The 27965-nt window shown below is 32.5% G+C and overlaps 1 protein-coding gene across 2 annotated transcripts in view; it reads right to left on the bottom strand.

Annotated features, from left to right (window-relative positions):
- The window catches only part of CDH12 (cadherin 12), a gene marked incomplete at both ends in the record, with an annotated part of 300498 nt that overhangs the window by 41048 nt on the left and 231485 nt on the right, over positions 1 to 27965 (bottom strand). For both annotated transcript variants that reach the window (XM_081301963.1, XM_081301962.1), the window contains 2 exons: positions 15071 to 15324; positions 26665 to 26852. In XM_081301963.1, the coding sequence (XP_081158089.1) occupies positions 15071 to 15324; positions 26665 to 26852 (442 nt within the window). The remainder of the gene's footprint in view (positions 1 to 15070; positions 15325 to 26664; positions 26853 to 27965) is intronic.

Raw genomic sequence — 27965 nt, forward strand, 5'->3', positions numbered from 1 at the left:
AGATTGTTTATTCCTTTTACATATAAGGTCTTTGAATTAATATTGAATCTGCATTTGCCAGTTTATTTTTTTTCCATAAGTTTTGTTTCTTTTTTCCTCTATTCCTTCTCTACTGTTTTCTTTTTCATTAAGTGAATATTTTGCATTATGATATAAATCCTTATACTTTTTTTCATTGATTTATTTTTTCTTATACCTATTCTGAGGTTTGACCATATACGCCTTATCAGATTCAAATTCCCTAACTGAATTCCAGCACTATCTAGAAATATTGCTCCTATATATCTATGTGCTCTTATTAAATATGGTATAAACATATTTACACCAACCTTTATGTATCTATGTCACAAGTCTAATAAAACATGGTAATAATTATGAAATATGTCTATTAAGGCTTAATAAAAGCATGTAATTGGAGAAGATCTTCAGAGCTCTGGGTTCTCAAGGACTCTGTTTCAGCCTGGGCAAATTCTCTGAGCCAGTGCTCTAGGCATTGGGGGAAGACAGCAGCCTGTGGACTTCCTGTTCTGCCTCTCATTGTTCAGGGTGTTTGGGCCCCACATTATTAGTCTCACTGGGGTAGAACCTTCAGCCGTGTGTGGTACTGAGTGGAGGAGAGATGCTACTGGTCTCTTAGTCACACTCACTAGGATTTTAGCTTCTGAAAGCTGGAGGTGGAGGGGATGAGAAATATCGGCGGCCTGACCTTCCTAGCAAACCATAATCTCTTGATTGGCTACTGAAGAGAGTGAAGACATGTCTCTTCAACCACACCTACCCAGGGCGGGCATTTCTACCAAGGTAGCTAGGACATAGTAAGGGGGGAGGTAGTGGGTTTGGGTCCACTGCCAAAGTCTGTTGATTCTCACAAATTTTTGTTGACTTACTTGAGTAAATAGTTCTTCTTGTGCTGTTAGCCTTTAGAAAAGTTTTGAGAGACAGTAAATGATTGTTTTTTTTATTTTGATCATACTTTTAAAAAAAATTTATTTGTTTATTTGTTTTACCAAGGAATGCCTCTGCAGAGTTCCACACTGGCCATTCATTAAGTGGAATCTCCATCAATTCTTACAATTCTTTTCTTCCTTTATATTGCACTTAACCTGCATTTTATTTTTAAAATATTTCATTATTTGAGTCTCTACCCATCTTGGCAATGTGAACATCTTTCTTGCATGCAATGTAATATTCAATTAATAAGTAGATTCCAAATAAGATAACATAGCTTGTATATATTTCCTGTAGGTGATTTAATCTCCTTTCTTTCCCACTGCCTTTTAAATTATGTAAAAGTAGAGAATAGTTTTGTTCATCTTTCTGTTACCAAATGCCTGGAATATTACTCTCCACGGACAACTTGGAACTTATATTTTGCACTTAATTTGATGGACAGAAACGATTCTTCCAGTTTATATGACAGCTAAATATTTCCACTAGAAGGCAATAAGACATTTTAAAATGTGTTCTTCAGGAAAACCAATTTATTTTTCTGATTTGCAGAAGAATTTATTAGCTTTAATACTCAAATTCCTAAATCCCAGAAAAAACTTCACATTCCCAGACAAAATAAAAATTTACCATTTTGCTTATACTTAATACTTGGAGACATGTCATAATTTACAAATTTGATACAAACAGAAATACAACTTCGTGTAGTTAATTACATACATTTTAAGTTTTTTGACAACATATTAAATATTCAATGATTTGTATAATGTATGCATAAAATAATATGTCAGGCTGGGGACTTAACTCCATAATATAGTACTTCCTTAGAATGCACAAGGCCTTAAATTCAGTCTACAAAGCAAATAAAACCTCTAAATAAATAATAATGTGTCTATCGCATCCTGTATCTTGTTACCATAGTAAGCAAATTTCATTTACTTTGCTCAGTCTGACACTGACATATAAGTGCACTGCATAAATTAACTATTACTGAAATGCAATGAAATAGTTTGAAGAACACTTATTTTCTGGACAGAATGAGTGATGTAAAATATAACTCATTCTTTTTACAGTTAGGTGTGGAATCTTTCTTTCTAATACACAATATTCTTCATTTCTACAAAATTTGGAAAATAATATGTTCCTGACTGTGTAACTGTATTGTTAAAAAGATAAAATGTGTTGCTTAAACCCAGAATCACACGTGTCATCTTGCACTGTGTGTTTGTGTGTGTGTGTGTGTTTTCCCTTTCCTCTGTCTGTCCACATTATTTTATTTAATTTCCAGATAAAATATCCTTCCATACCCACAAATTTATGCTTAGTTCTAGCATCAAGTTATGCTCTACATTATCTTCAACTTTAAAATACCTGAACTACAAAGCTCCACACAAATCTCTCGAATATAAACCATGAGCACAGATTCTCAGGCTCTATATTATAAATGGTTTCTGTGTTTGGCTCTCATTCACCATTTTATTTTATTTATTTTAATTTTTTTAAAGAGAGAATTTTAAACTTTATTTATTTATTTATTTATTTTAGTTATCAGCGGACACAACATCTTTGTTTTTGTATGTGGTGCTGAGGATGGAACCCGGGCCGCACGCATGCCAGGCGAGCGCACTACCACTTGAGCCACATCCCCAGCCCTCATTCACCATTTTATGTCATCCAGTTTTTAGATTGTCCCCTTGTGAGATTTGGTACCCCTTTTCTCTGGATGCTCTCCTATGAGGAAGCCCCCTGACTTCTGGAATATGGCTGAAACTTATACAGACTAGTATTTTTCTGATGCCCTGCCTTCAAATGACTGACTGAATCCTGTGCCCAATGAAAGAATAAGTGTTGAACAAGAGCTATCATTTTCTATTGTGATATTTTACCCAATATAATAATTGGGAGACCAGTAGCAAAAAAAAAAAAAAAAAAAAAAAAAAAAAAAAAAAAAAAAAAAAAAAAAAACTGCCATGATATAACTGACAATGAAACCACAACTATAATTTGTGAACATTTCCAAAAAGACACGGCATAGTTTCTAAATATAGAAGGGCTTTTCAGGAGATACACCTTCCTAGAGACAACCATCACACACTTTGAGTTTCCAAGAGTCTTCATAAAATCTAAGGATAGATTGATATTTACTTGCAACTAATCCCAGCAGTTGTTTAAACACACACTTTTCAATGAACAAGAGACATAACTATAAAGTATGTTTGTACCATCTTCTATACTCAGTAATAGATGAGATTTAAATGAGAAACTAGATACTTATGATATATGAAACAATTCATACAATTATTCAATGACTATTGCAAAGAAAACTGGTTTAACAATTGAATAGAAATAAAAAAAAATAAATAAAACAGTAACCTGACCTGTGTAGGCTAACCTGATAGAGTACAGTTTTATTACTTCTCTGTAAATGAGTTTTTAGAAATGCCTCAAAAACTTTTATTCTCTTCATTAGTTAAGGATTCCCCTTAAAATTGTTTCTTTTAATTTACCTAAATAACTTCCTCTGAGTTAATGGAAATGCTAACTTTGACCCTGTCCTAATTCTCAAAACATTTTGTAAAAAAGTATTTGATGGTATAGAACTATACTAAAACTATTACATCTTATTCTTAGGTAAATAAAATGTAAAAATAATGATTCAGGTCAATGTAGGAAATAGTCTTTTGTTTAGGTAATAATTATATATCAAAATCTCTTCATTCTTATCTCTTCTAAGTTGCTAATATTTTATTGTTGTTGTTGTTGTTGCTTTTGTCTTTGGGCAGCTAATGAAATGAAAGTCAATTGAATCTATTTGCAGAAATATTTTACTGAAAACTTGAGCCATATACATCAACACTCATAGTGTAATTGCTTCCTTAACAATAACAATTAAGCTTTAAACTTTTTTCTTACAGATCTCAGTGTTTATATGAACCTTTTTAAACTTATGTTTGCCTATTTCTAAGGAAATAGGCAAAATAGGCAAACATAAGTTTAAAAAGGTTCATGTGAACACTGAGATTTTATTTCTTTCATTTATTTATTTCTTTATCTTATATTTCTCCTTATTTTTAATTTTTTCTTAGTAAATTTAAAGTTGTATCTCAGTTTGGATAGTTGATTGTTTGTTTTAGATGTTTAATGACAAACTAAATACATTATAAAGTTAGAATGGTTAAATAGTTAGCACTCTTGCTGGGACGTGGGACACAGTGAAAGGTGAGGCTAAGGAAGGAGGATTGTAAGTTTCAGGTCAGCCCAGGAAGTTCATTGAAACCTCGTATCGAAATAAAATAAAAAGAACTAGGGACATAGCTTAGTTGTAAAAACACCCTGGGTTCAAGAGAGTATTAGAGAGTAACACACACACACACACACACACACACACACACACACAGATGTTTCACTTCTTTGTTTAAATTTCTCATTTGGATATAAGTAAGATGCTTAAAATAGGTGTCTAAAGAGGTATAAATATAAAATAAGTGTTATTAAAATTATATTTGGTTTTTTTTTGAGAGAGAGAGAGAGAGAGAGAGAGAGAGAGAGAGAGAGAGAGAGAGAGAATTTTAATATTTATTTTTTAGTTTTCGACAGACACAACATCTTTGTTTGTATGTGGTTCTGAGGATCGAACCCGGGCCGCATGCATGCCAGGCGAGCGCGCTATCGCTTGAGCCACATCCCCAGCCCCTAAAATTATATTTGTTATCTATTCATTTTCCTTTAATTTTCTCATACTTTCCTTTTTTTTTTTTGGTATTGAGGATTGAACCCAGAGATGCTTTACCATTGAACTATATGAATTATATTTTCATTCCTTTTAAGTTAAGACAGGGTCTCACTAAATTGTCCAGAATGGCTTCAAAATTGCCATCCTCCTGCCTCTGCCTCCTGAGTACCTGGGATTACAGTTATGCACCAAGGTGACAGGCCTGTTTTTTTTTTTGTTGTTGTTGTTGTTGTTTGTTTTTTTCTTAAACAGTCACACATTGTATTCTAACTATGAATCTTTTTATACATCTGCATGTCAGTGTTCAGACTTCCCAGTACTCTGCCATTCTCTTGTTCTATGTGGACCACGTATTTTGTCTTTAGATACTCTCAGAGAAAGATTTTTTTTTCTTTAAAGAAAACATCATCTGTTCCCAGAGCTTTATATGTGATCTTTTGTTCAATTTGTTGAGACCTTGAAGCAGCTTGCTGTAATGGTGGAAAATGTGGTTTACACCAACACTGAGCTTGGGTTCTGAACTTGATATCTTGAATATAAAACACATATTCTCAGTTTTGTTATGTATTGAAACATACAGATAGCAGGGTTTTAGAATACAAATAAAGAATGTGCTTGATAAATGTAGGCATCTCATCCTTAGAAATATTTCTGACTCTGGATCTTCTGCATCCTTCATTGGGCCATGGTTCTCAATTCAATCCAGCTATTTTCTGAATTCCCTGCAGCACTAAATGCACATTTTGCCTTTGCTCTTGTTGTTCCCATGAAGGGTCCTCAAGTCCTTATGTGTGACATCCATCACTTCTTTCCTACAAAATCCTCCTGTGTTATTTCTTTTGTCTAACCTACATTTTTGAATTGATGTTAATGATGTTTTCTCTAAAATGAAAATAGCAAAACAAGAGTTTTGTATGTTGTTTTGTTGAGTACATAAGATGTTCCTTTCATTAGAGTTCATCAGTGAGTTCCCTGTTCAGTCATAGGGCCTTGAACTTAGATGGGTGCACTGTATTATTTTATAAGAACATCTGACTGCTCTTATTAACAATATCCAGGCCAGAGGGTAGACATGGAATTTCTTAATTTATATCAATGAGTGTTAAACATAGTTATCCTGAAGTACTTTCTAGTTAGCTTCATCATAAATACTTCATATTACTCTCTTGAAGTAGTATATGTTTGTTCAGGTCATCATTAATTTTATTTACTGTCTCTAGGAGCCATGGCAAAACGGTCTGAATATGTTTGCTATTTTATCTAAAGCTATTTACCATTTGTGTCTTAAAAGCTTATATTATGTTTTAAAGAATCTTTTATTTCTTCTAAGTAAGCTTGGTTTCCTACAACTAGACATGTGTACTCTTTAGTTAATTTACACTAAAATTATTCACATTCTAATAACTCATTGAATGGTTTATGTCACCTTATTTAATGGACTAATTTCTTTAATTTTCTAATGACTATTGACTGTTACAGTATTTTTTCAAGGAAATATATGATGATTATTTACTATGCATTTAAAATAACAAATTATTACAGGTAAAACACATACATACACAATTTCAAGTTAGTGTGACAAAAGAACTATTCTCCAAAAGCAACTGAAGAAATTATAGAGAGAATGAATGGAGCCAAGTGTTGTGGCACACACCTGTAATCCCAGCGGCTCAGGAGGCTGAGGCAAGAGGAGCACAAAGTTAAAGCCAGTCTCAGCAAAGGTGAGGCACTAAGCAACTCCTGTCTCTAAACAAGATACAAAATAGGGCAGGGGATGTGTCTCAGTGGTTGAGTGCCTCTGAGTTCAATCCCTGTTACCACCACCCTGCACACACACACACACACACACACACACACACACACACACACACAAAGATAGAAAAGAAAAGAAAGAGAATGGGAAGGGTTTTTTAAATGTGTGCTCCCTCAGCACTTGGAGATAAAGCAAGTAACCTGAACCACTAGCAAAAGAAAGCATAGCAATTCAGGTCCATGATGCATCCCGTGTTCACCTGGGTGGTCTGTACCCCTGAGGAGTTACCTAAGGCAAAACAGGTTAGCCTCTGAAATAAATCACCATCCTTTCCATTACAGTGACACTGCGTAATTGAATGCATTACTAAACTAATGTAAAATTTCTTTGTAAATAAAAGCAAATTCATTGGCTATCTAGTTCTAAGGCTTATAATAATGAGAACTTGGGGATCTAGCTGTATTTCTCCAAATCTTTTTCCATCCTTCCTGAAGACATGATTTGATCTTCTGGGAACTTGATTTCTCTCTCTGTAAAATAATATCAGCTATTCTATTGTGTGTGATGTGAGACATGTGCACATCTCAGAACTGGTACAAATTAAATATGATGATATCATTATATGTTGATAGTCACTTGCTACCAATATAAATAAATCCTTATTTGGATATAAGTTTTGAGGGAACAGAATATTTTTTCCTAGAGAAAACAAACTAGGCAATGCATGCTTCTAAGAGTGTTGTTGTCCTTTAGTATTGTCAACTAGAAATATGTTATATGAGCAAGATTCGGAAGGACCAATACCATGATAAGAGCATGTCTACAACAAGTATACCTAATTGTCTCCCAGGGGCTGGTTCCTGCTGAGTTTACAAGCAATGGTTACCCAAGGAGATTAGGTGAGATTACACTTATGAAAATCAAATCACTGATAAGTTTTAAAATGTATTTGAACAATTATGAAGACATGATTTAGCACTTTTTTATTGTTCAAAAAAATCACATTCCCTATCACTAAAATAGTTTCTTATACTCCACTTTTTTTCCTTCATCCCAGACTTCTGCTTTCACAGGTACCAAAATGATATGCATATTTCATTGCCAATTCCAAATTACTGGAAGAACATTTAAGAGGCAGAGCCTAGTGGAAGGAAGTTACCTCCATCATTGGGAGCAAGGCTATGACAGGGATAGTGAGAGCAGGAATTTTTTCCTTTGGTTTTCTGGTCACCCAGAGGTGGACAGACCTTCTATGCCCCACTTTTCCACTGCATAAGATACTGAGATGCCACAAGTCAAAAGCATCTTGGCCAAGAACCTGTGAACTGAAACCATAAGCCCAAATAAGCCATCTTTCATTTAAGTTTATTTTTCTCATGTATTCTGTGACTGTGATGAAGAGCTGACTAACATGATACTATTTAACAATAACCCCCAAAATGTGCAAGTCAAAACCTACTTGATTCAATACTTTTATTGAACCAGCTTTAAATGCAGTATGCAAAGTTAATATTTTTTGAAGTAAAACATGTATCCTAATATATAATGCAATGTGATTAATAAAATGTAGTATGCATATGCATATGTATATGTGCAAGGACATTTTTCCAAATCTATCATAAGCAGAGGTGTGTGTGTGTGTGTGTGTGTGTGTGTGTGTGTGTGTGTGTGTTGGCCTTTTTTTCTTAAGGGCTTACATACCTGAGAATTTTGATATTATACTTATTGAACTTATGCTCTATTGTCATAGCAAAAGGCAGTTTGATCAATCTCTTCTCAGAAAAATTTCTTTCCTCCCCCACTCTTTTTTTCCCTTTGTGTAAAATAATTCTCTGTTCTTAGCTTCTATAAATGCAGTTAATGAAAGCTAAATGCCATAAGCATATTTGCAAGTAGACTTCATACAAAAACCAATTTCAGAAAAATAATTCTCTCGAGGGTCCTAAATCCTAAGGATAGCATTGTTGTGACAAATTCAAATAAGGCAAACTCCCCAGAGATTAACACATTCAGCTGTTACTGCAGATTCTAAATTCAGTGTCCCCTTTAATGCTTGGTTTACCTTGAGTTTCTTTGAAGTATTTCAAATCAAGTCCTGTCTGCTTTTTCTCTTTGATCCACAAATATTTGTACACAATATCTTTATATTTTTCATTTAACATTTTTGGAGTTGTTTCTGCTCATTTGATTCTGCAGGTTTTCAAGTGATGTAAGAATTCATTATATATCTTTTAGTGGAACTTAGTTTTAACTATTGTAAATAGTTAGCTGTTCCTAACTTAACAAAATATTCCATGAAGAATAGTTTATGGCATAGAAACCAACACACTATCTATTTCTTATTGTAAACTTGAAACATACTTCCTTTTCTAGAGTCCAGTTGGTTTTATGACTCTAGTAAGTTTTTCCTGTATTATATTTTATCAGTTACTAGAAGAGAATTATTTCTGTTTTCATGACCACTTTTTATTTTAAAATACTGATGATTCAGGTAGATATCAGAAGGAAAACTAGTACCTATAAAACTTTATAAAATATTTATTAAGATAAAATATTCAATACTTTTTAGAACTGCAGCCTTATCTCTTTACTTCGTATTTGCAATGTGAATTTTAATATATATATATATATATATATATATATATATATATTCTTAGAATCATTTAAAGAATGTATGCACTACAAGAATTTGTTATATATAAAGATATATGGTCATGATCCATAAAAAAATATATGCAGTGTTTCTTGGAAGCAAGTCCTATCAATTAATTACTGAGTTTCCCATGTATTGTTCTATATTTGTTCTATATTTGTTCTAGGTAATTGTATTAGTCAGCTGTGTATTGCTGTGAGCAAAATAACTCTCAAGAATAATTTAGAGTAGAAAAAATTATTTTGGGATCACAGTTTCAAAACTTCAGTCTATGGTTGGCCAACTCCATTGCTCTAAACTTATGATGTAGCAGAAGAAAGTCACACAACCCATGGCAGTCAGAAATGAGAGGCAGGAAGAGAAAGGGAGGGAAGAAGGTCAGAGAGACAAATATATTATATTATTATAATTATATATATGTAATATGATGTTATATATAATAAAATATAATACAATACAAGAACCCTGCTTCCAGTGACATTCCGTATTGTATTATATATAATAAAATATTATATTATATACAATACAATATATATATAATACAATACAATTTTTATGGATCATGACCATATATCTTTATATATAATAAATTCTTATAGCACATACATTCTTTAAATAAATATATATATTATAATTATATATAATATAATATGTGTTTTATATTATATATAATACAAAACAGAAACCAGACTTCCTTTAGCTATGCCCCATCTGCCTACTGTTACCACCCAATAATCCATTCAAGTTATTATCCCATTAAATATATTAATCTACCAATTATCTTCTAGCCCTATTCACTGTTGAAAAGACCTACCTCTGAACCACTACTTCATGGGGTGACATTTCTAGAACAAATTATAACATTAATCTTTGAGATATGTGGGACTCATCAAGACCAATGCAGAAGAGAGGGGCTTGGTGGATTGTGATTATATCTCAGCGACTATTAAGACTGAGACAGAAGAATTGTGAATTTAGGTCAAGCTTGGGCAACATAGTATAATCCTGACTCCAAACATAAATAAATACATAGATAGATATAGATAGATAGATAGAGAGATAGAGAGATAGATAGATAATAGATAGATAAAAAGCCAGTGTAGAGCAATATCTGGCCTTCTGAAGTTTATATGCTGAAGGAAAAGTAACAAATCACATATGCAACTCATAGAATGTGGCAGATTAATCTAGAAATATTTTATACCACCACTTCTTTTAATCATCACTAAATTCCTGCTAAGGAAGATAAAAAAAAAATAGAATGGACATTTTTTGAACATGTAGTATCTCCCATCCAATTTTATCAACAATTAAAATAAATTTTATCTGTTGCCTTAGCATGTCATATGGGAAGCTTGGCCTCACTTTTGTGTCTCTTTCCACATGTGCTTTGTGAATAAATGTGTATTTTTGCCCATCTGATTAAATTTATAGTGTATTGAAAAAGTAGCTAGTAATAGGTACACTTGTTGCAGTCAGACTTGACTCACTAGAAATCATTTTTATGACCTTTATTGTAACAAGTTCTACCACAAAGGGTAGACAACACTAGGGGCAGAAGAAGAGTGCATTAAAAGGTAAAGGCTGGAAGAACAAAGGAGAAAATATTTACAAATTAAACTAAGACTACTAGGGAACTGTGTGGTAAGTTTGCCAGGCAGAAAATCAAAACCAATCTTTCTTTGAAGCTGGTTTAGTTCTTGGTGATGGTATTACTTCTGGCTTTACTGTGCTCAGTGATAATGATAATAATAATAGTAGTAATAAAATATCCAGAGATAAAGATTAGCACTACTAAATTTTACCTTCCATAGTAACACTGTAAAAAGACGTTAAACAAAGAAAAACAAAAACAAATAGATCGTACCCAAATAATTATAGATTTGATATTTAGTTTTCAGAACATATTTTCACTATCATTGTTAAGTGAGCAAACATGTTTTTACACCAAATGAAGATGACTCAACAGGATATTTCCACAACTGGCATGATTCAAGTTTGTTGTTTACTCCATGAACATGGACCAGTTTCATGTTTTCAAAACAATTCTGCCTTCTGACAACTCCTCATAGAATCAATTATATTCATCTTCATCTTGGAAGCAGGCACTATTCATTAGAAGAAAGACTAGGGTGTGACTTTAACGTAAGGTGGCATTGTCATGACTCCTATGACATAAGCAATGAAACTTGAAAGCCCACTTGTGCAGGATAATTTCTCTGAAAGGTATCCTTCTTTTCCTTCTCACAACAGGAACATGAATTTGACAATTTTCCTGGGTTTGAAACTGTCCCTTTACCTAAGGATGTGTTCTACTTATATAATCTTTAAATTTTTCTGTGTGAAAGGGTTTTGAAGCACTGCATTAGAAGGACAACTTTTGTTAATGTTTTTTGTATCATCATGTAATTCAACAATTAAAAAATTGAATGTGATTTTGACATATGCAATTGGACTATTACCACAATTCTCTTTTATTAAACTGTAGGGAGTTTTAATCAGTGTTTTTTTTTTAATGTTTTCATTATGTTTTGTTACAATCTTCAGTATTTCTTTAATAGCTTTATACATTTATTTTAAAAAAACTATAATTTTGTTTGCAAGGCATTTTCTACTCATTCTCTTTAGATTAACTGGAACTGAAACATGTTGCAATGTTGACATGCAGAAAAACAGCCTGAGCCCCATGAGTAAACTGGCCAGTACTTGACCTGAAAAGTAAGGTATGCTCATTACTATTATTTCTCTCCCTTTTTGTGAGACAGATGTGCTTCTTTAAGAGTTCTGTCCTCCCATTTAAAAAAAAAAATGGGAGTTCATAACCCACTTGAATCAAATTGTGAAATATGATATATTAAGAACTTTGTAATGTTTTGAACGACCAACAATAAATAAAAAAAAAAAAAGAGTTCTGTCCTGATCACAGTTTTGCCATAGAAAATAAAGAATCTGTTGTGATCTGAGTGGCCATGCTCCCCTTGTATATATATTGATGTTTTAACCTGCAATGTAATGGTATTACAGTTCAGCATTTTGTGGAGTATTTAGGTTCAGAGGTGAAACCCTTATGGATGGAATTAGGGACCTTTGCATTTTTATAAATTATGGGTATTCAGAGTCATCCTGCATAAGGCACAGAAAGAAGAAAAGAAGTATAAAGAAAGTTTCTGGGGCTGGGGATGTGGCTCAAGCGGTAGCGCGCTCGCCTGGCATGCGTGCGGCCCGGGTTCGATCCTCCAGCACCACATACACATACAAACAAAGATGTTGTGTCCGCCAATAACTAATAAATAAATAAATATTTAAAAAAAAAAAAGAAAAGAAAGTTTCTGTCTACTTAGAGAACAGGTATAAAATCTCCAACAAGTGTTGTAGAAGGTAGATGGTAAAACCATTCTGTTGAAGTTCAGAGAGAAATAAAGAACATACTAGGAACTGGAGGAAAGGCGATATTTATTACCAAAGATCAAAGAACTTGGGGAAGTGTGTTCATATTCTAGCATTTTGTGGAACACAGAACTTTCAAGGTGTGAAACTTACTATTTAGCTGAGTTTTCTACACACAGTGTTGGAGAAGAAACTTGGTTCATTCTAATTACTTATAGCAAAATGTGGAGTGAAATTAACTAAAGATGGAATGGTTAAGCCAGTGGGAATCATAATCTTAAAATGTGGAGATAGCTCATCCATACAGTAAAACATGAGAAAGTGTGTTGAGAAGAGCACAGTAGGGGTTGGCAGACTACTAATTTGGTAAAGGGATTCCTGTGGGTGTGAACAACAGACTCCATCCAACATAACAACAAAAGCCAGGAGTAAAGATGTCATCACAGCAGCAGCAGCACTGCCAAAAAGGACTGAAGAAAGCAGAGAGTGAGAAAAATGAAAGAAGACTCTCAGACTTCCGAAGCCCTACAGTACCTTCAGCTGAGAACATGTGCTTTCCTTCAGTTCAAAAGAAGAAGGACTCCAACATAATTCAACCTTCCTAGGGCTAGGTTCATGGCTCCCTTCCTAGTGATTTCACAGAGCAAGATCAATGCCTATAGAGCCAAAGGGTGAGGATTCCAAATACAGGACTGGGAGGCCACCTTCCTACATGGGTAGGGTCAACATAGAGAGAGCCACAGCATGTGTAGAGTCCTGCTCAGGAGTAGGGGTGATGTTAGCACCCCAGTGAGTGCAAAAGCCTGGAGCTCTGCCCCAGTGGTCCAGGAGGGCAGAGGACTGACCAAGAGAAGGACTATTCTTAAATCTTAGGGCTGAAGGGAGTCTGGCCTGCTACAGTCCACATTCACATAGGACTTGTCATCACTTTTGCATTGCCTGTTTTTCCCTTTTTGAATGGTGATGTCTGACCTAGGTCCCAGAATTGTATCTTGGGAACACATAACTTGTTTGGTTTCATTGGTTCATCGCTGGAGGGAATTTTTGCCTCAGCATGAATCTTACCTTGAATCCCAACCATATTTGGTTTAGATATTATTTAGGTGAGATGTTGTACTTTAACTCAAATGATTATGTTGGAATAATTTGAGACTTTGGGAGCTCTGGGGATGGAATGAACATATTTTGAAGGTGAGGACAAGAATCTTGGTAGGTCAGAATGGAATGTTAAGGACATAGTGCTTGTGAATATCTCACCCCCTTAAGTCATGATACAAAATCTGAATCTCCAATATGATGGTATTAAGAGATGAGTCTTCAGGTGGTAATTAAGCTGTGTGAGTGGGGCCCACATGCTCTTAAACAGTGGACCACAGATAACTTTCTGTCTCTTTCTGCCTCATGACCACTGAAGAAGATGACCACCATCTTCTAAATATTCACCAGATACCAGACTTGCTGGCACCTGGACTTTGAAAGTTACAGCCTCCAGAACTCTGGGAAATGAATGTTTATTGTTTAAGTCACCCAGTCTGTGGTAATCTAAGACTACAGTCTAAACTGAGTGAGCACCCCATGGGATAGATTCAGATCAATACAATAAAAAAAAAAAAAATACATGCTTTCAAACCACTTCTTCAGATTGTGCTATCTACAGTGATGTGCTTTCTACCACTGAATACATGATGCAATTTTTTGGTATTTACTTACCACATGTCAAAAAATCTTCAGAGATATGTTTGTTCCTCTCTATATCAATAGAGTATTTTTGTTTTAAAAGACTACATAACGTTTTCTTAATTTGGTCCAGAATAGCTTACATTGTTGTTCTCTATTGGTTCTCAAGAGTTGAAGGCGTGAAAGGTCAGTTAGCAAACAACAGAATATGGAAGGAAGTCTCAATCCTATTGCAGGATCAATGTAAGGAAAAGGGGAATTTATCGTCCCTCCACAGTGCTATTGTAAGTTATAGCTTTATGGGAGGGAGGGAAAGAGGAAGAGGGGGGGGAGAGAGAGAGAGAGAGAGGGATTAGTGAGGAGGTATCGATAGGAAAGAGCTCCTTGCAAAGTCTGGGTTCTGGGCAATTCCTTAATTCATCTTACTCTTGGACTGACTAAACGTGTTTCCATTGTCTCAATCTCACATTCAGAATGAAAAGTCATTATAACAAGAAAAAAAAATCACTTTCAAATTGCAAATGGCAAAACCATCCATTTTTAAACACTAACTTTGGGGACAGAAATTTTAAAATAATTATAACATGGCTGCTACATTCTAGGCACCGTGAAAGTATCTTAAATTAACTAATTTGGAAAATCATTCTTTGAACTTCATTTATTAAATCTTTCATAGATTAAAAATTGAGATTTTTAATTTGTGTGACATATCCAATAGCCTATCAGCGGTAAATGTTGCAAGGAGGACTGATACAGATGTTTTGTCCAAATCCTATGGCATTTCCTCCATTCTTATATATAATTTCTAGCATAATATTCTATATGTGAATCATGATGCACTTTTGGTTAGAAAATTGTTATTTGTTTGTTTTTGTTTTGTTTTCATGACACATAAAAAGATAATATTTCTTATTCTTACCTAACAGCACTACTGCCCACATCCAGGTCTTGTGCAGTTACAGCGCCAATGATGGTCCCGACAGGGGTGTCTTCATAAACTTCCATGGTGTAAAGTGGCTTGCTAAACACGGGTGGCTCATCTACATCCAGAACACTGATCTTCACTGTAGCAGTGTCTTTGAAAGGGCCAGCAGAGTGAAACCGGTGGTCAAGGTGAAGGTTGGAGGCCTCTACTTTAAAAGTATATGCCTTCTTCGTTTCAAAATCTAAAGGCTGTAGTGAGGAAAATCAAAAGTGAAGTGTTACATTTGTATAGAATGTGGCATAAACCATGAGCATCATTTCAGAGCAATGCAAGTTGGCATTAATTATACTGGTTTTGAAATGTCTCACTTTTATAATTAGTGTGTAAGTAAAGCACAAGGTCAAACTTTCTGGGTAACTCATAAACATAATCTTTTGCACATATTAAATTTACATAATGTACTTATGAGCATACATACTAGATAGGGGTTACACATTTTATAAAAGCAGTTTGAAATCAGTTAATAGTTTAAGGAAAGCACTTCTCACATCTTATCCAATACTGACATCTAGTGGAAGCAAGCAGTGATAAAGAAATGGAACAAAAATGGAATTGTATAATTGAAAATTTCTAGATTCCATTTGTAAATTTGGCATAACAACATATGTTTTTAAGCTCATTTTTACTATTGTGACATTAGTATAATTTTCTTTTAAATACTTATGAATTAATAGTTCTTTTTATTAGAAAACATTTGTATTAAGATTCAAAATCACACACAATGGTAATTATGAAGAGTGTTGGTCTTTTGTGTTCCCAGAACTGCATATAAATAGTGGGTACTCCCATGCATTGTAAGTAAGTATCACCAAGAATTCAGGCTTCCAACATATATGAACAAATTAAAGAAGGCATTGGCACAAACATACAAGTAATTTTCCAGATCTTCAATGATGCTCAATTTTAACTTGCTACTACTTACATTCACCCTCACTGTAAATGTTAGTTTTATTATGAAAGTAACTGAAAATGCTGTATTCCAGAAATATTGTGCTACTATGTTGCTTTGTTAAGTGATAAGCTTAAGGATAATGACTCAGACTTCTAATCTCCAAGGAAAAACTAAGACAACACAAATTTAACATTAACAGTGAATATGGGGACCCTTAAGTTTCTGTTTGCTAAAGCAGTTCCCTATAGTGTGACCACAATGATTTGCTAATTGCCTTGTCAGCATCTGTTCCTTTATCTAGCACACCAGAGGCAACTAAAATAGGTTTATTTTCACTTTTAAAGACATTAGTATTATTTTATGTATTTCTTCTGAGAATAAGAGAAAAAAAAATCACTTATGTATTCAAAAACTCTCGCAATTCAATGGAATCTGCTATGGTAAAAACAGTTATAAGTCTTGTATATGCATCTAGTAAGTCTCCTCACAATATTTTTAATGCATGAGAACATACATTTATTTTCCCTTTAATTATTCCCTTTATTTTATCAAGTTCATTATATTCTTATTCCTATTTTTATCTTTGTTCTATGCAAATAATTGATTTGACTTTCTGATAACTTAGTCATACCTGTTAACATATAACATTGATTTCCTTCAGTTTTTATTACTTTCCTGTTAGAAATGTTTATTTCTCTTAAAACAAATAGAAATAAAATTGATAATATGGCCATTGGTCCCATGATTAGAAATGAAATATCTAAGAAAGCATAGATAGAGGATAATCCCATGATGATATTTTGACCCATCTAAAGCTTGACTCTCATGCTTTGAGAAAGGAATCAGACTCAAGAAAATACAGCTAATTTCCAGAAAAATATGTCAAAACGTTATTTAAGACAAAAAGGAGAAATCAGTACAAATAGTGAGAATGAACAGTTTTGAATAAATAAGACCAAGACAAGACAAGACACATATTTTAAATATTAAAGGACTATAATGGTGAATATAAGTTAGGATTATTATGTAAGTTTCTGAGTAGTAAATTAGTAATAATTAAAATTCTTTACAAGAATAACTTTATTTTGGAAAAAAAGGAAGAAACAAATAACAAATTAAAACTTTCAGCACTGAATTAGTAAAAATATACAAAGTTAAGGCAAGGCAAGAGATATCCCCTTGGAAGAACAGAAAGATACAAAGGTAAATAATATTTTTTTTTTCTCTCAGCATTCAATAAATTATAGAATAAAGGCATGGTGTCTAATGGAGGAGTTTGAAGAAGCAATAAATTTCATTTAAAATACCATAGAAGTTGTCTGAAAAAAAAAGGGAAAAAGGGTAAGTTGAAAGAGTACACTGGCTAATTCAAATTAAAGAAAATACAAATTTCTTGTTGCATGTAAAAAATAAGTGCTCCATAAATGTTAAATAATGTATTTTCCTGACAGTGAACTCTAACATCTATCTTAGAGCAATCCAATTTTAACAACTTAGGAGTCCTTGATTTCAAAGAAAACTGAGTTGCCCCAGCTCAGACTTATTCTCTTTTGGGCTCCAAATCCACTGCTATCCTAAAATGTAGGCATTCTTACCAACTGTTTCCCATCTCTAATTTTCCTCTAGATGTTGAAATGCCTCTGACTATCTGTATTAATGTGTATATTTGTACATATAGCTTATATATTGTATATATAGTTTTATTTTCCCTCTTAATAATACATTACATCTGTCTGGATGAACTTGACTCTTTACTGGTAAATCGATTTCAAGCCACAGACAGAAAGAGACTTCTGAAACATTTTTTGCTTTTTAATTTTACTTTTATTTTTAGGAGATAAGACATGATGTATGTTTTTAAAGAACTCCTGGCCTATCACAACAGGTAAGAATTTGGCAGTGAGGGAAATAGTGAGATGAAAGAACCTTTTTGTACATATAGATTTTTCTCTTTTTTTGCAACCAAAAAGTTATTTCCTACGAAGATCAAAGAACAGGAGAAAATTGTAAGAGAAATGCCACAATTATATTCTATGTAGACTTCTTCATGACTCTGACCCTTAGGCAAATTCACAAAATGGTGTAACTCTGAAAGAGCAAAGAATCACCAATCATCTCTACTTGACTGTACTCACCCATCTGATGGACCAATGGCATATTTGGAGGGAGATTTTGTAATCAACAAAAATTCTAACATTTGATATAATTATAGAACAGAAAAGATTTTTTTGTTAATTGCTAGAAAATTAGTTCTATTTTTGATGGGATTAAATAAATTTGAAATATTTATTTTTTACACAGTACTTTGAGAATTTTATGACATTGCTCTGGGCATATTTAATTCAGTGAACCTTTCTAGAAGAATAAGAAAAAGACTGACTAAAGAGAATTTAACTGAGCAACTTCTTTGGATTTTTCTGTAACGGAAGATTAGTAAGATCAGAACTTTTGGAAAACGATTCACAATATAGGAAATTGTGCTACATAAGACCCTGACTATGGTGAATTGGAGAATGGCATATTTAGCTGCTCTCTGGAATACAAAGTGAGAGAAGGGTCAAATTATCACCTTTTACTTCTTTTTGTTACATTGCTTTCTTTTTTCTTTGCTGAAGTCCAGATAATTAAATATACATAAAATGTTAAGTGCCAAATAATTTTTTTTCACTTAAAAGGAGGATAAGCTATTTTTGATATTAAATATCAGAATAACCCCCTGGGCTCTTTTAGGCCTCATCTTGTTTCCAGATAATGTTGAGTGGAAGCAGGTACCTATAAATATAGATACAGGAGAACTGGAAAAGAACAGGTGGGGCAGACAGAATTCTGAGATGCTCCCTGTTTTGTCCCCATTGCCCCCAACCATTTTATGTAATAATTCTGCTCCTCAGTGTGAGGGACTCGTGAATTAAATGACATATTACTCTTATCAACTTGTTCAGAGATATAACTAAGGCCCTTAATCATTTGACATTGACTTAAGACACATTTGCTGGAGATGTCTGACCTAGCAAATGGAGCAGATGATTCTGGCTGGTCGTTTTTTTTTTTGTTTGTTTGTTTGTTTTGTTTTGTTTTTGTGGTGCTGAGGATTGAACCCAGGGCCATGTACATGCAAGGCAAGCACTCTACCAGCTAAGCTATACCCCCAGCTCCTCTGGCTGCTCTTGAGCAAGTGAACATGTGAGCACAGGAGCCAGCGTGGCAAGTGCCTAAAGGATCCCTATGAGGACTGAGACTTGATCTCAGCCAAGAATTAACAAAACAATCATAAAACCTCAGCGAAGTTAATTCTGCAGGCAACCAGTTAGCTTGGTAAAGAGCTCCAACCTTGCATCAGATTGCAACCTCAACCCACCCCTTCAATTCAGCCCGAGAAGCCTACAGTGAAGGACTAGGTGTGTGGCTTAGCCGTCTTCCCATCTGTGGTGTTATTGCAGCAGTTTTCATGATGAGATCTATCAGTTTTACCAACACAGTGAAGGGAACACTCCAAAAATAAACAAAAATTAATGTATCCTTGGCATTAAGGCTGTATTCAATCAATTTGTAGGTCTTCACAGTCAAGAGAATAGAAAACTGTGAAGGGACACAAATGAGTGAGGGGTGTAATGTTTTCCAAAATGTACTAGTCCCTTTCAAGATAAGGAGTTAGAAAACAGATTTAAATCAGAAGAAAATACATTAGAAAAACACTCTTCCAAATCAAGTTTATATACCAGCTGAATAATAAAGATAAGATGTTCAGAACACATATTATTTTGAAAGAAAGTCAAGTTTTCCATGAGTTAATTTTATGATCAATAAAGTCAATGCCTCTCTGAGAGAAGAGATGGGAAAGCTTATATATATATAATCTCCACTGAAGAAAGAATTAAATTCAATATTTCACTAAAATAATCAAATATTTGATGAATAATTGACGTTCTTATACCACATGAGAAAGTCCCTATAGTGAAGAAGCATGCAATAAAATAAAATGTGGATATTTTAAATATAGGCTTTACTTTTGACAGTGTTCACAGTATTTCTTTTACAATTAAAAATTATATAACTATAAATAAAAAGAATTGCTATTTTTATTTAAAGAATAAAATAAACACTTCATTCAATTTATCTCTAAAAATATTACAACAGAACTACTTATTTAAAATGCATTTAGTTTTTCTTTGCAAAGTTATTGCATTCCAGTCTTTTGTAATACTGAAAATTTTTTGACAGTTGTTTAACAAGTACCTTAAAGACCATAGACATTAGTTCAATGTATGTTTTTTAGTGACAATAATTTTTGGAACAAATCTAGTAACAAAGACAAAATAAATCAAAACAAAGGCAATAATGTCAGGGCTTCTTGCTACACATTTTCAATAATAATTTTTATAAAATGACAAAAGGTTTCATCAAGTATTATAAATGCTTAAGTGAAATATATGTGTCACATACATGTACGGTATAAATCACTTCTATCTGGAGAGGCCAGTTATTTTTTTATCACATATCATTATTCATAGCAATGAAAGTATATGCTTTTCAAAATATACTATAGTTGAAAATAAGCCGTGTGATTTTGAAAAATATATCCTTCTTCCATGCACTTCAAATTTCCCATTAATGAAATCAATAAAACACTGCTTCTCTATAGACTTTGCAAAATATTTTGAACTTTATATAGTATGTAAGTGAACATGAAATGATTTTTGTCTTATCCAACAAAACATTAAATACCCTATATATTTTAGAGATTTTCTTTAACAAAGAGGACAAAACATAAACATGATAAAGGACTTCAAATAAGAAAAATCAGATATGCCATAAATGAGTGTCATAAGTACAATAAGTGCTGTTGCAGAAATGCTGAAATTTTGGGAAATAAAGTACGAGACAACCAGTTTGGGAAGAAGGGCTCGAAAAAACCGTTGATGATAAGCAAGGGAGATAATACTAAGTAACAGGAAAGTATTGAAATTCCTGTGAGCAAGAGACTTCCATGAGAATGTGGAACAGCTCAACAACTCAGGTAGACACCTGCAGTGAATTTGGTGTGGTTGAAAAGGAGCTTGTACGTGTGTGTGACAGTGTGTACAGAGGCTTGTGAAAGAAAATATGCAGCCTGCTCTTGACCTTTCCAGCAATGGGGACCAGATAAAAGTCTAAGTAAGATAAACAGATGTAGTTCCTACCCTTCATTCACAGAATGAAGGAATTCCTGAAGATAAGGGGTAAAGCTGGCAAATAGTTAGCAGTGTTGGAAGGAAGTATTAAAGAAGGATATAAGCCACAACATTAATTTCTGCTCAGAAGAAATCACTGGCTAAGCTCATGCCCTGTTTTTGACAAACAAAGGTCTATGGGAATGGTAGAAACCTAAGAAATATTCTAGACTTTTTGCTTAAAAAACTAGAAAGGACAAAAAATAAGACAGGTCACATATTTATTGGAGAAAAAGAAGGAATATGGCTTTATACATTTTGAGGTTGAAAAAGCATTAAGAAATATTCAAATAGAAAAATATGCAAAGAAGTAGAAAAATTGGCCTTGGTTTTGTTAATTCGGGTTTAATTTAGAGTTTAATCTGTTAAGAGAATTTGGGCAAGGTATTTAAAGAATATAAAGAAGGTTTAGAAATTAATTTAAAAAAAGAAGAGAATGACAAATATTTGGAAAAAAAACAGGAACATAATATTTGTAGAAACAACATAAGGAGTACCCCTTTCTCTAAAATTAGGAATGTCAGAGTTACTAAAAATAGAATTTTTAAAACGTATTTAGTATTTTTTTGAGCATATAAATTAGTGTAAAATTTATTTTCATTTTATTCCTAAGAGTTATTCTAAAATTTTCCACATGATGGTGCTGTTACCAAGTCATATAGTGTGGAAATACTTCTCAGTCATATAAAATGATACAATTAATGAGTTTTACTGATTCATGAGTAAATATAAAATATAGATGCCCAATGGAACCAATTGAGGCCACAGCCTATTTATGAAAGGGTTCTGTTGAAAATTCAAATCTTTCATCTCCTATTTAAAAATCCTTCTACTTTAGATTTAATGTGATCTTTAGTTATGTAAATTCAAAATGAAAAAATATGCTAAGATAACATCAAACTGGTTAAACTTTTTAATTTGAAAAAATGTTTTACTTATTTTATAATAAATAGGCCACCACTTCATCATTCTTCATTTTAAACAGATGCCACCACTACTTTGTAGTTCTTAACAGACATTTTTATAGAGATGGTACAGGACTCTTTCCGAAATTATGTAGGATATTAAACTGTTCTTTGTATAACTGAAGTATTCACTCTACTGTTGTAATTACCTAAGTTTTCATTCAGCAACAAGCAAACCAAAGTGTTTCTCAATATATTTATCCATTTAGTGTTGAGAGTTTTTTTTAACTGATGTAAATTCCTATTCATTTTTATATTCAAGGAGTATATATTTTATTTTTATTTTTCTCATAGGGAGTAATTACTAAGATATAGTTTATTTGTCTTTTTAATATAAGAAATTTGTTGAATTTAAAACAGCTGATTTTCTCATTGCAAATATATCCCAGCTCCTAGATTTAAGATGTGATTGAAAATTTGAGAAGCATTATTCTAGTTTTTCTAGTGTTGGTATTCTTATATTATTCAAAAACACATAAGAGAATTTTAATTTATGTATACTTTGTTCAGTGTAATATGCAAGAGTAGAGTAAGAGTTGGTTTGGGTTTTTACCAGTATTGTGTGCTTTGGAGAGATTTACAAACTTTCCTAATTTTACGCTGAATGCAATGTGATACAGTGAAATGACACCTTTCTTCATTCTCCTCAGCTTATATAAACCTGAGTTTCATTTTTATATATCCTCACCCTACAGAGGAAAAGGAGAGAAGTATACAGTAAAATAAAACTAAATAAAAGATTTTGAAGATAAAACAACATTGAAAATATGTGCTTCAGAACATTGAGCATTTGAATGTATTTTAAGTGGGTTAAAAAAAGAGAAGCTCTGTTAAATTGAAGAATATATCATTTCATTCCTCTACTGCTGCTTAAAAGTTTGTCAGCCAAAAATTTAAAATAACTCATATTTAAAATACAGATATGTATTCATGTGTAGGATATATATTTATGGGTTTCCTAAATGTATTTAGTATACTTAAAAATATGATTTATGTAGGAATTCATAATTCTTGCATTGCAATTCTATGCTGACATACAAAAGGGGAAACTTTCAAAAAATAATTTTAAGATCACATGGAAAATTAAAATACTACTGTTGATGTTTACATTCATATTTATTTTTGCTCACATCATTCTTCAAAGACCAATAATAAGTGCAAGATAAAGTTTTCTGAGAACCTACTGCATGTAATGCTTGAATAGTCTTATTACATGAGCTTTACCCAAAAGAATTCTGTATTTTAAATACAGCTGTCATTTTAATTTATTTTGAGTTTTCAATGCACTTTATTCAGCTGAATATTTTTCCATTATTCCTTTTTCATAAAATCATACAACCATGTTTGATAAAAATATATATATGTGTGTATGTATGTGTACATAAGCTCATTTCATACAATCCAACACGTAGATAGATGTTAGATAATTCAAAAATTGTGTTGCAAAACTTACTTCTTAGATTTAATAGATGTAGTCTATAGATTGCAGTTTTATTTTTCAGCAGAATAGGTTACTAGGTAGTAATTGCCCCTGGTGGATCCTTATTTAGAGATCACAGCAAGTTATAACATTAAAAGTGACTCCAAGTATTCATTCTCTCAGGCTTTTAAAGTACTGAATTGCTTGGTGTAATTTTCTACTTGATGAAAATAGTTATAACAATATGTTTTGACTGTTTCTTTAAAATTTAGCCAGAATCACCAATTCTCGAAGTCTTTACTTCTATGAGCATCTCAATCTGTTTCTTGGATTAATTTCAATGATCTTTTCACTGGGCTTTTTTTTTTCCAGCCTTACTTCCTAAGTCTGATTTTCCTCAAAGCATACAGAGTAAACTGACTCTATTAGAACAGAGGTGATTTGTGTATAACTCCCCTTATCATTACCAAGCTCAGAGTCCTTGACCTGACCTACAAGACCTCCATCATGGGACATTGATGACCTTGTCTCCAATCAACATTCCTTTTATTCGCTGACCTTTCCCGTCTCTTTGTCCATCACTCCCTCCTCAGAGGGAGATTTTGCAATTGTTGCTTAGTTTTTCTGAACACATGTAATGTACACAGTTGTTGTTCATCTGTTTTTCTTCAGAAATATGCTTATATTTCACCATAGCCCAAAAGTCTTTTTGACCATTACTATAAGACTGCCTTTCACATTCCTGGTATCTCTTTACCTTGGTTTATGTCTATCAGCTTGAATCTATCATTGCTGATAGTGATATTTCATGTGTTAATTTTCCAATTTTCCCAATTGAATGGATGGAGCTGGAGAACAGGGAATGTGTCTATCTTTGAGTCCAAAATGGATCTGGGACATGGTGGCTACACCATAAATATCCCTTGAATGATGAAGGGAAAGGTATAGTCACAGATTTATTTGGACAAGAAGTTTTATGCCAGTAAGATGAATGATTAATTTACCTCAGGAGGAAGCACTGTTTGTCTTATGTAGAGATACATTTTCCAGATTGATTACCTGCATTATGTAATTCAATTTTAATAAGGCATTTCCATAGTTTTGTAAATCTCAAAGTCAATCCAATAAAAAATTTTAAAAATTCTCAAAAATTCAAACAAAAAATGATGTAGCACCTACTCACTATGAATCTTTCCTTGGACTGAAAATGCATTTTTACTGATTAAGTAATAGTTAAGTTTTTTTTATAATTTATAACTGCAACACTTTCTTAAAACATTATATTTTTGACATCATAAAATAATAAATAAATATAACACTATTTCTTTCCAAATATATTTTAAAATAAAGATTTTTATGATTGACATCTAATCATCAATTACTTACAGGCATGGATGAGAAATAGGTGTCTATAAAAGTAAATATAAAATATATAAAACTACATTGATGAATATAAAATACTTTTATAATAGCAAGATGAAGGAATATTTAAATGTAGATATGCATAATTTAGTGTTAATTCTGTCCCTCAGATTAACTTTGTAAATCTACTTAATTTAATGGTTAAATTTTAAGATCTGATTAAATAAAATATTTTCTACCATTTTTAGTATTATTAGCTTATTAATATTTGTTACAGTTGTTTCATTTGGATTGATTTTGAAAAATATTTAAATATTATTATTTTTACAAAAAAATTAATAAGAATATTCACTGATATGTTACTGAGTAGAAAAGAGAAATACTAAATAACAATAGAGAAATAAACAAGAATCATACACATTTTTTCTTTGTGTATTTCTCAAATTCAGCATTAATGCATAATTTTAGATGGTATCGTGTGTGTTAACTAACTTCTGGACTAAGTACAATTTATGTACATTTGTGGGAATAAAAATAAAATGACTATCTATATGAAGCTTACATTTACTTTTAAGATGATTTTCATCACAATTCATAGTGTTTCTTATTAAAATTCAGAGCTCCTAACAAATATGAGAAGAAAAGACTGATTAATAGCACTGACTTCAAAAATATTTCTTCTAGGTTGAAATGATCATAAATAGTAACAGACGTGACATGTACTGCAGTTTGAGGTTAAGAGAGTATACATTGTACAAGGAGAGGGGGAAAGAAGACCTAAATTTAATGAGGTTCACTTTTTTGCTACACTTCACTACTCAAAATTCATAGTTTTCTTCATTATAATGGAAGCAATCTACATGCCTCCAGTGGAATCAGGTTTCTTTCTCACATTTACACACTCCTTCATGTGCCACTAACCAATAAAAGACGAAACTACATATTGGGCAAGTAATGATTTCTTTCAAGGTTCCTACTAACTTTGCTGTCCTCCTCTGCTGCCCCTTCCATTCTCCCTTTCTTTCTCTTGCTCTAAAGTTTGGCCAGAATCATAATTCTCTCAATCTTCACTACTATTAGCATCTAAATCTCTTTCTTGGATTATTTCAATGGTCTCTTCACTGGGATATTTCTAGCCTTACTTCCTAACTGATAAAAGTCTCTGTAGGCTTTTTTCTTACAGAATTCTCAAGTCCATTATTATCCTTTCTTATTTCTTCCACTTCTGCACTGAATAAAACTTACCCACAATAGTATTTCTCCACTGTGATATCAACTCTCACCAGTAATGTACTAACTTAGATATTTATACTCTGTGTTCTCCAAAAAGTCATGAAATGTCAAGATCAACCTTGGTAGGATAAGAGTTATTGACTGTTTGTCATTTTTCAATTGATCATTTTTGTACATTTATTGCTATAAAATTAACTAGAAATTAAACTCTGATAAGAGTGTTAAAAAAGTACATAATCAAACTATTAGGCTTCATTATTCAATATAAATCCATATTTGTTCAATCATAGAATAACACTATCTGTGGGAGTGAATATTTCATAATTACAACATTTAATTTTTTATTTAAAATATTACTAATTAAAGGAAAATTAAAATTGCTTATACCCTTTCATTTTCTTTAATTATTATTAGATAGTAAACTGTCAAAACCTTTGTTTATGTACCTTTTTCAGTTTGATAACTCCTTCTTGTGTATCCTCATCTGTGATGATGTCAAACAAATTCCCTCCATCTCCAGGAACAATATTGTACTCAATTTCCGCATTTTGTCCAAAATCAGGATCCACAGCTCTTATTCTTCCAATAACTGAGCCAACAGGAGAAGATTCAGGAACTTTCAGATGGAAGATGCCTGATAAAATATATGTAATTTGCATTGACAGTGAACTAGTAAAGGAAGATTATCAGGTTTGAAAAATGTAGACTGCACAAAGTAAATCAAATTTGGAACATTATAGAGCAAAATGCAAAGGCAATTTGCTGTCAAGGATTATGATTATATATAATAACTTCATTTTCACTTCAGTATACCTGCTTTTGATTTTTAAATGGGTATTATAAATAATATAGTGTGCTATATTAAAATTACTGTGTGGAAATATTTTAATATGATTGATATCAGAGTATACCTTATATGTGAGGGTAAAAGTCTTCATAATTGTTACCAAAGTAATCAATACCAATAAAATAGAATCTAAAACACAACAAAAAGATATATATAATTAATAAATAGATGATAAATAGATAAAAGATAGATGGATAGTTATTTATGAATGTGAAGGTTATGTATCCAGAAAGTAATTATTACAATGACTATAAATTTATCTTACAATGAACTGAAATGATAAGCTGTACACTAATACAAAATTCTACTCGATGAATTTAAATAAAGCATATTGGAGACAAAGATTCAGCTCATTTTTTTTAAAGAGGGAGAGAGAGAGAGAAAGAGAAAGAGAGAATTTTTTAATATTTATTTTTTACTTTTCGGCGGACACATCTTTACTCGTATGTGGTGCATGGAACCCAGAGCTGCGCGCATGCCAGGCATCAGCTCATTTTTAATACATATTAACTTGGCATACTTTCTAATATTTAAACTGAGTACATAAAGTTTGAACTCCCCAATTTTTTTCTTTTTCTTATTAAAGGAGAAAAAATTAAAATGATCATTTTTACCACCAAATGGAATACTTACATTACATGAAATAAGTACTGGATCAGAAAAAATGAAAAAAAAAATACTTATCTGTGGAAAATATTCCAGGACTATGAAAATTAGTAGACATAATTTAAAACCTTTGTCAAAAATTTAAAGTGTGAGATGAAGAAAATAAATAGGACATACTATATTTGAACATCTCATCAAAGTGAATATTAATGGGGTAAACAATAATATTCAAATCAAAGTTTAAAAAAAAGGAAAAGAAAAGGAGGAAATTAAAAATGCAGATGCTAAAGTGAA

This window comes from Spermophilus citellus (genome assembly GCF_964194105.1).
Source record: "Spermophilus citellus genome assembly, chromosome: 1".
In the NCBI taxonomy this organism is placed as follows: Eukaryota; Metazoa; Chordata; class Mammalia; order Rodentia; family Sciuridae; genus Spermophilus; species Spermophilus citellus.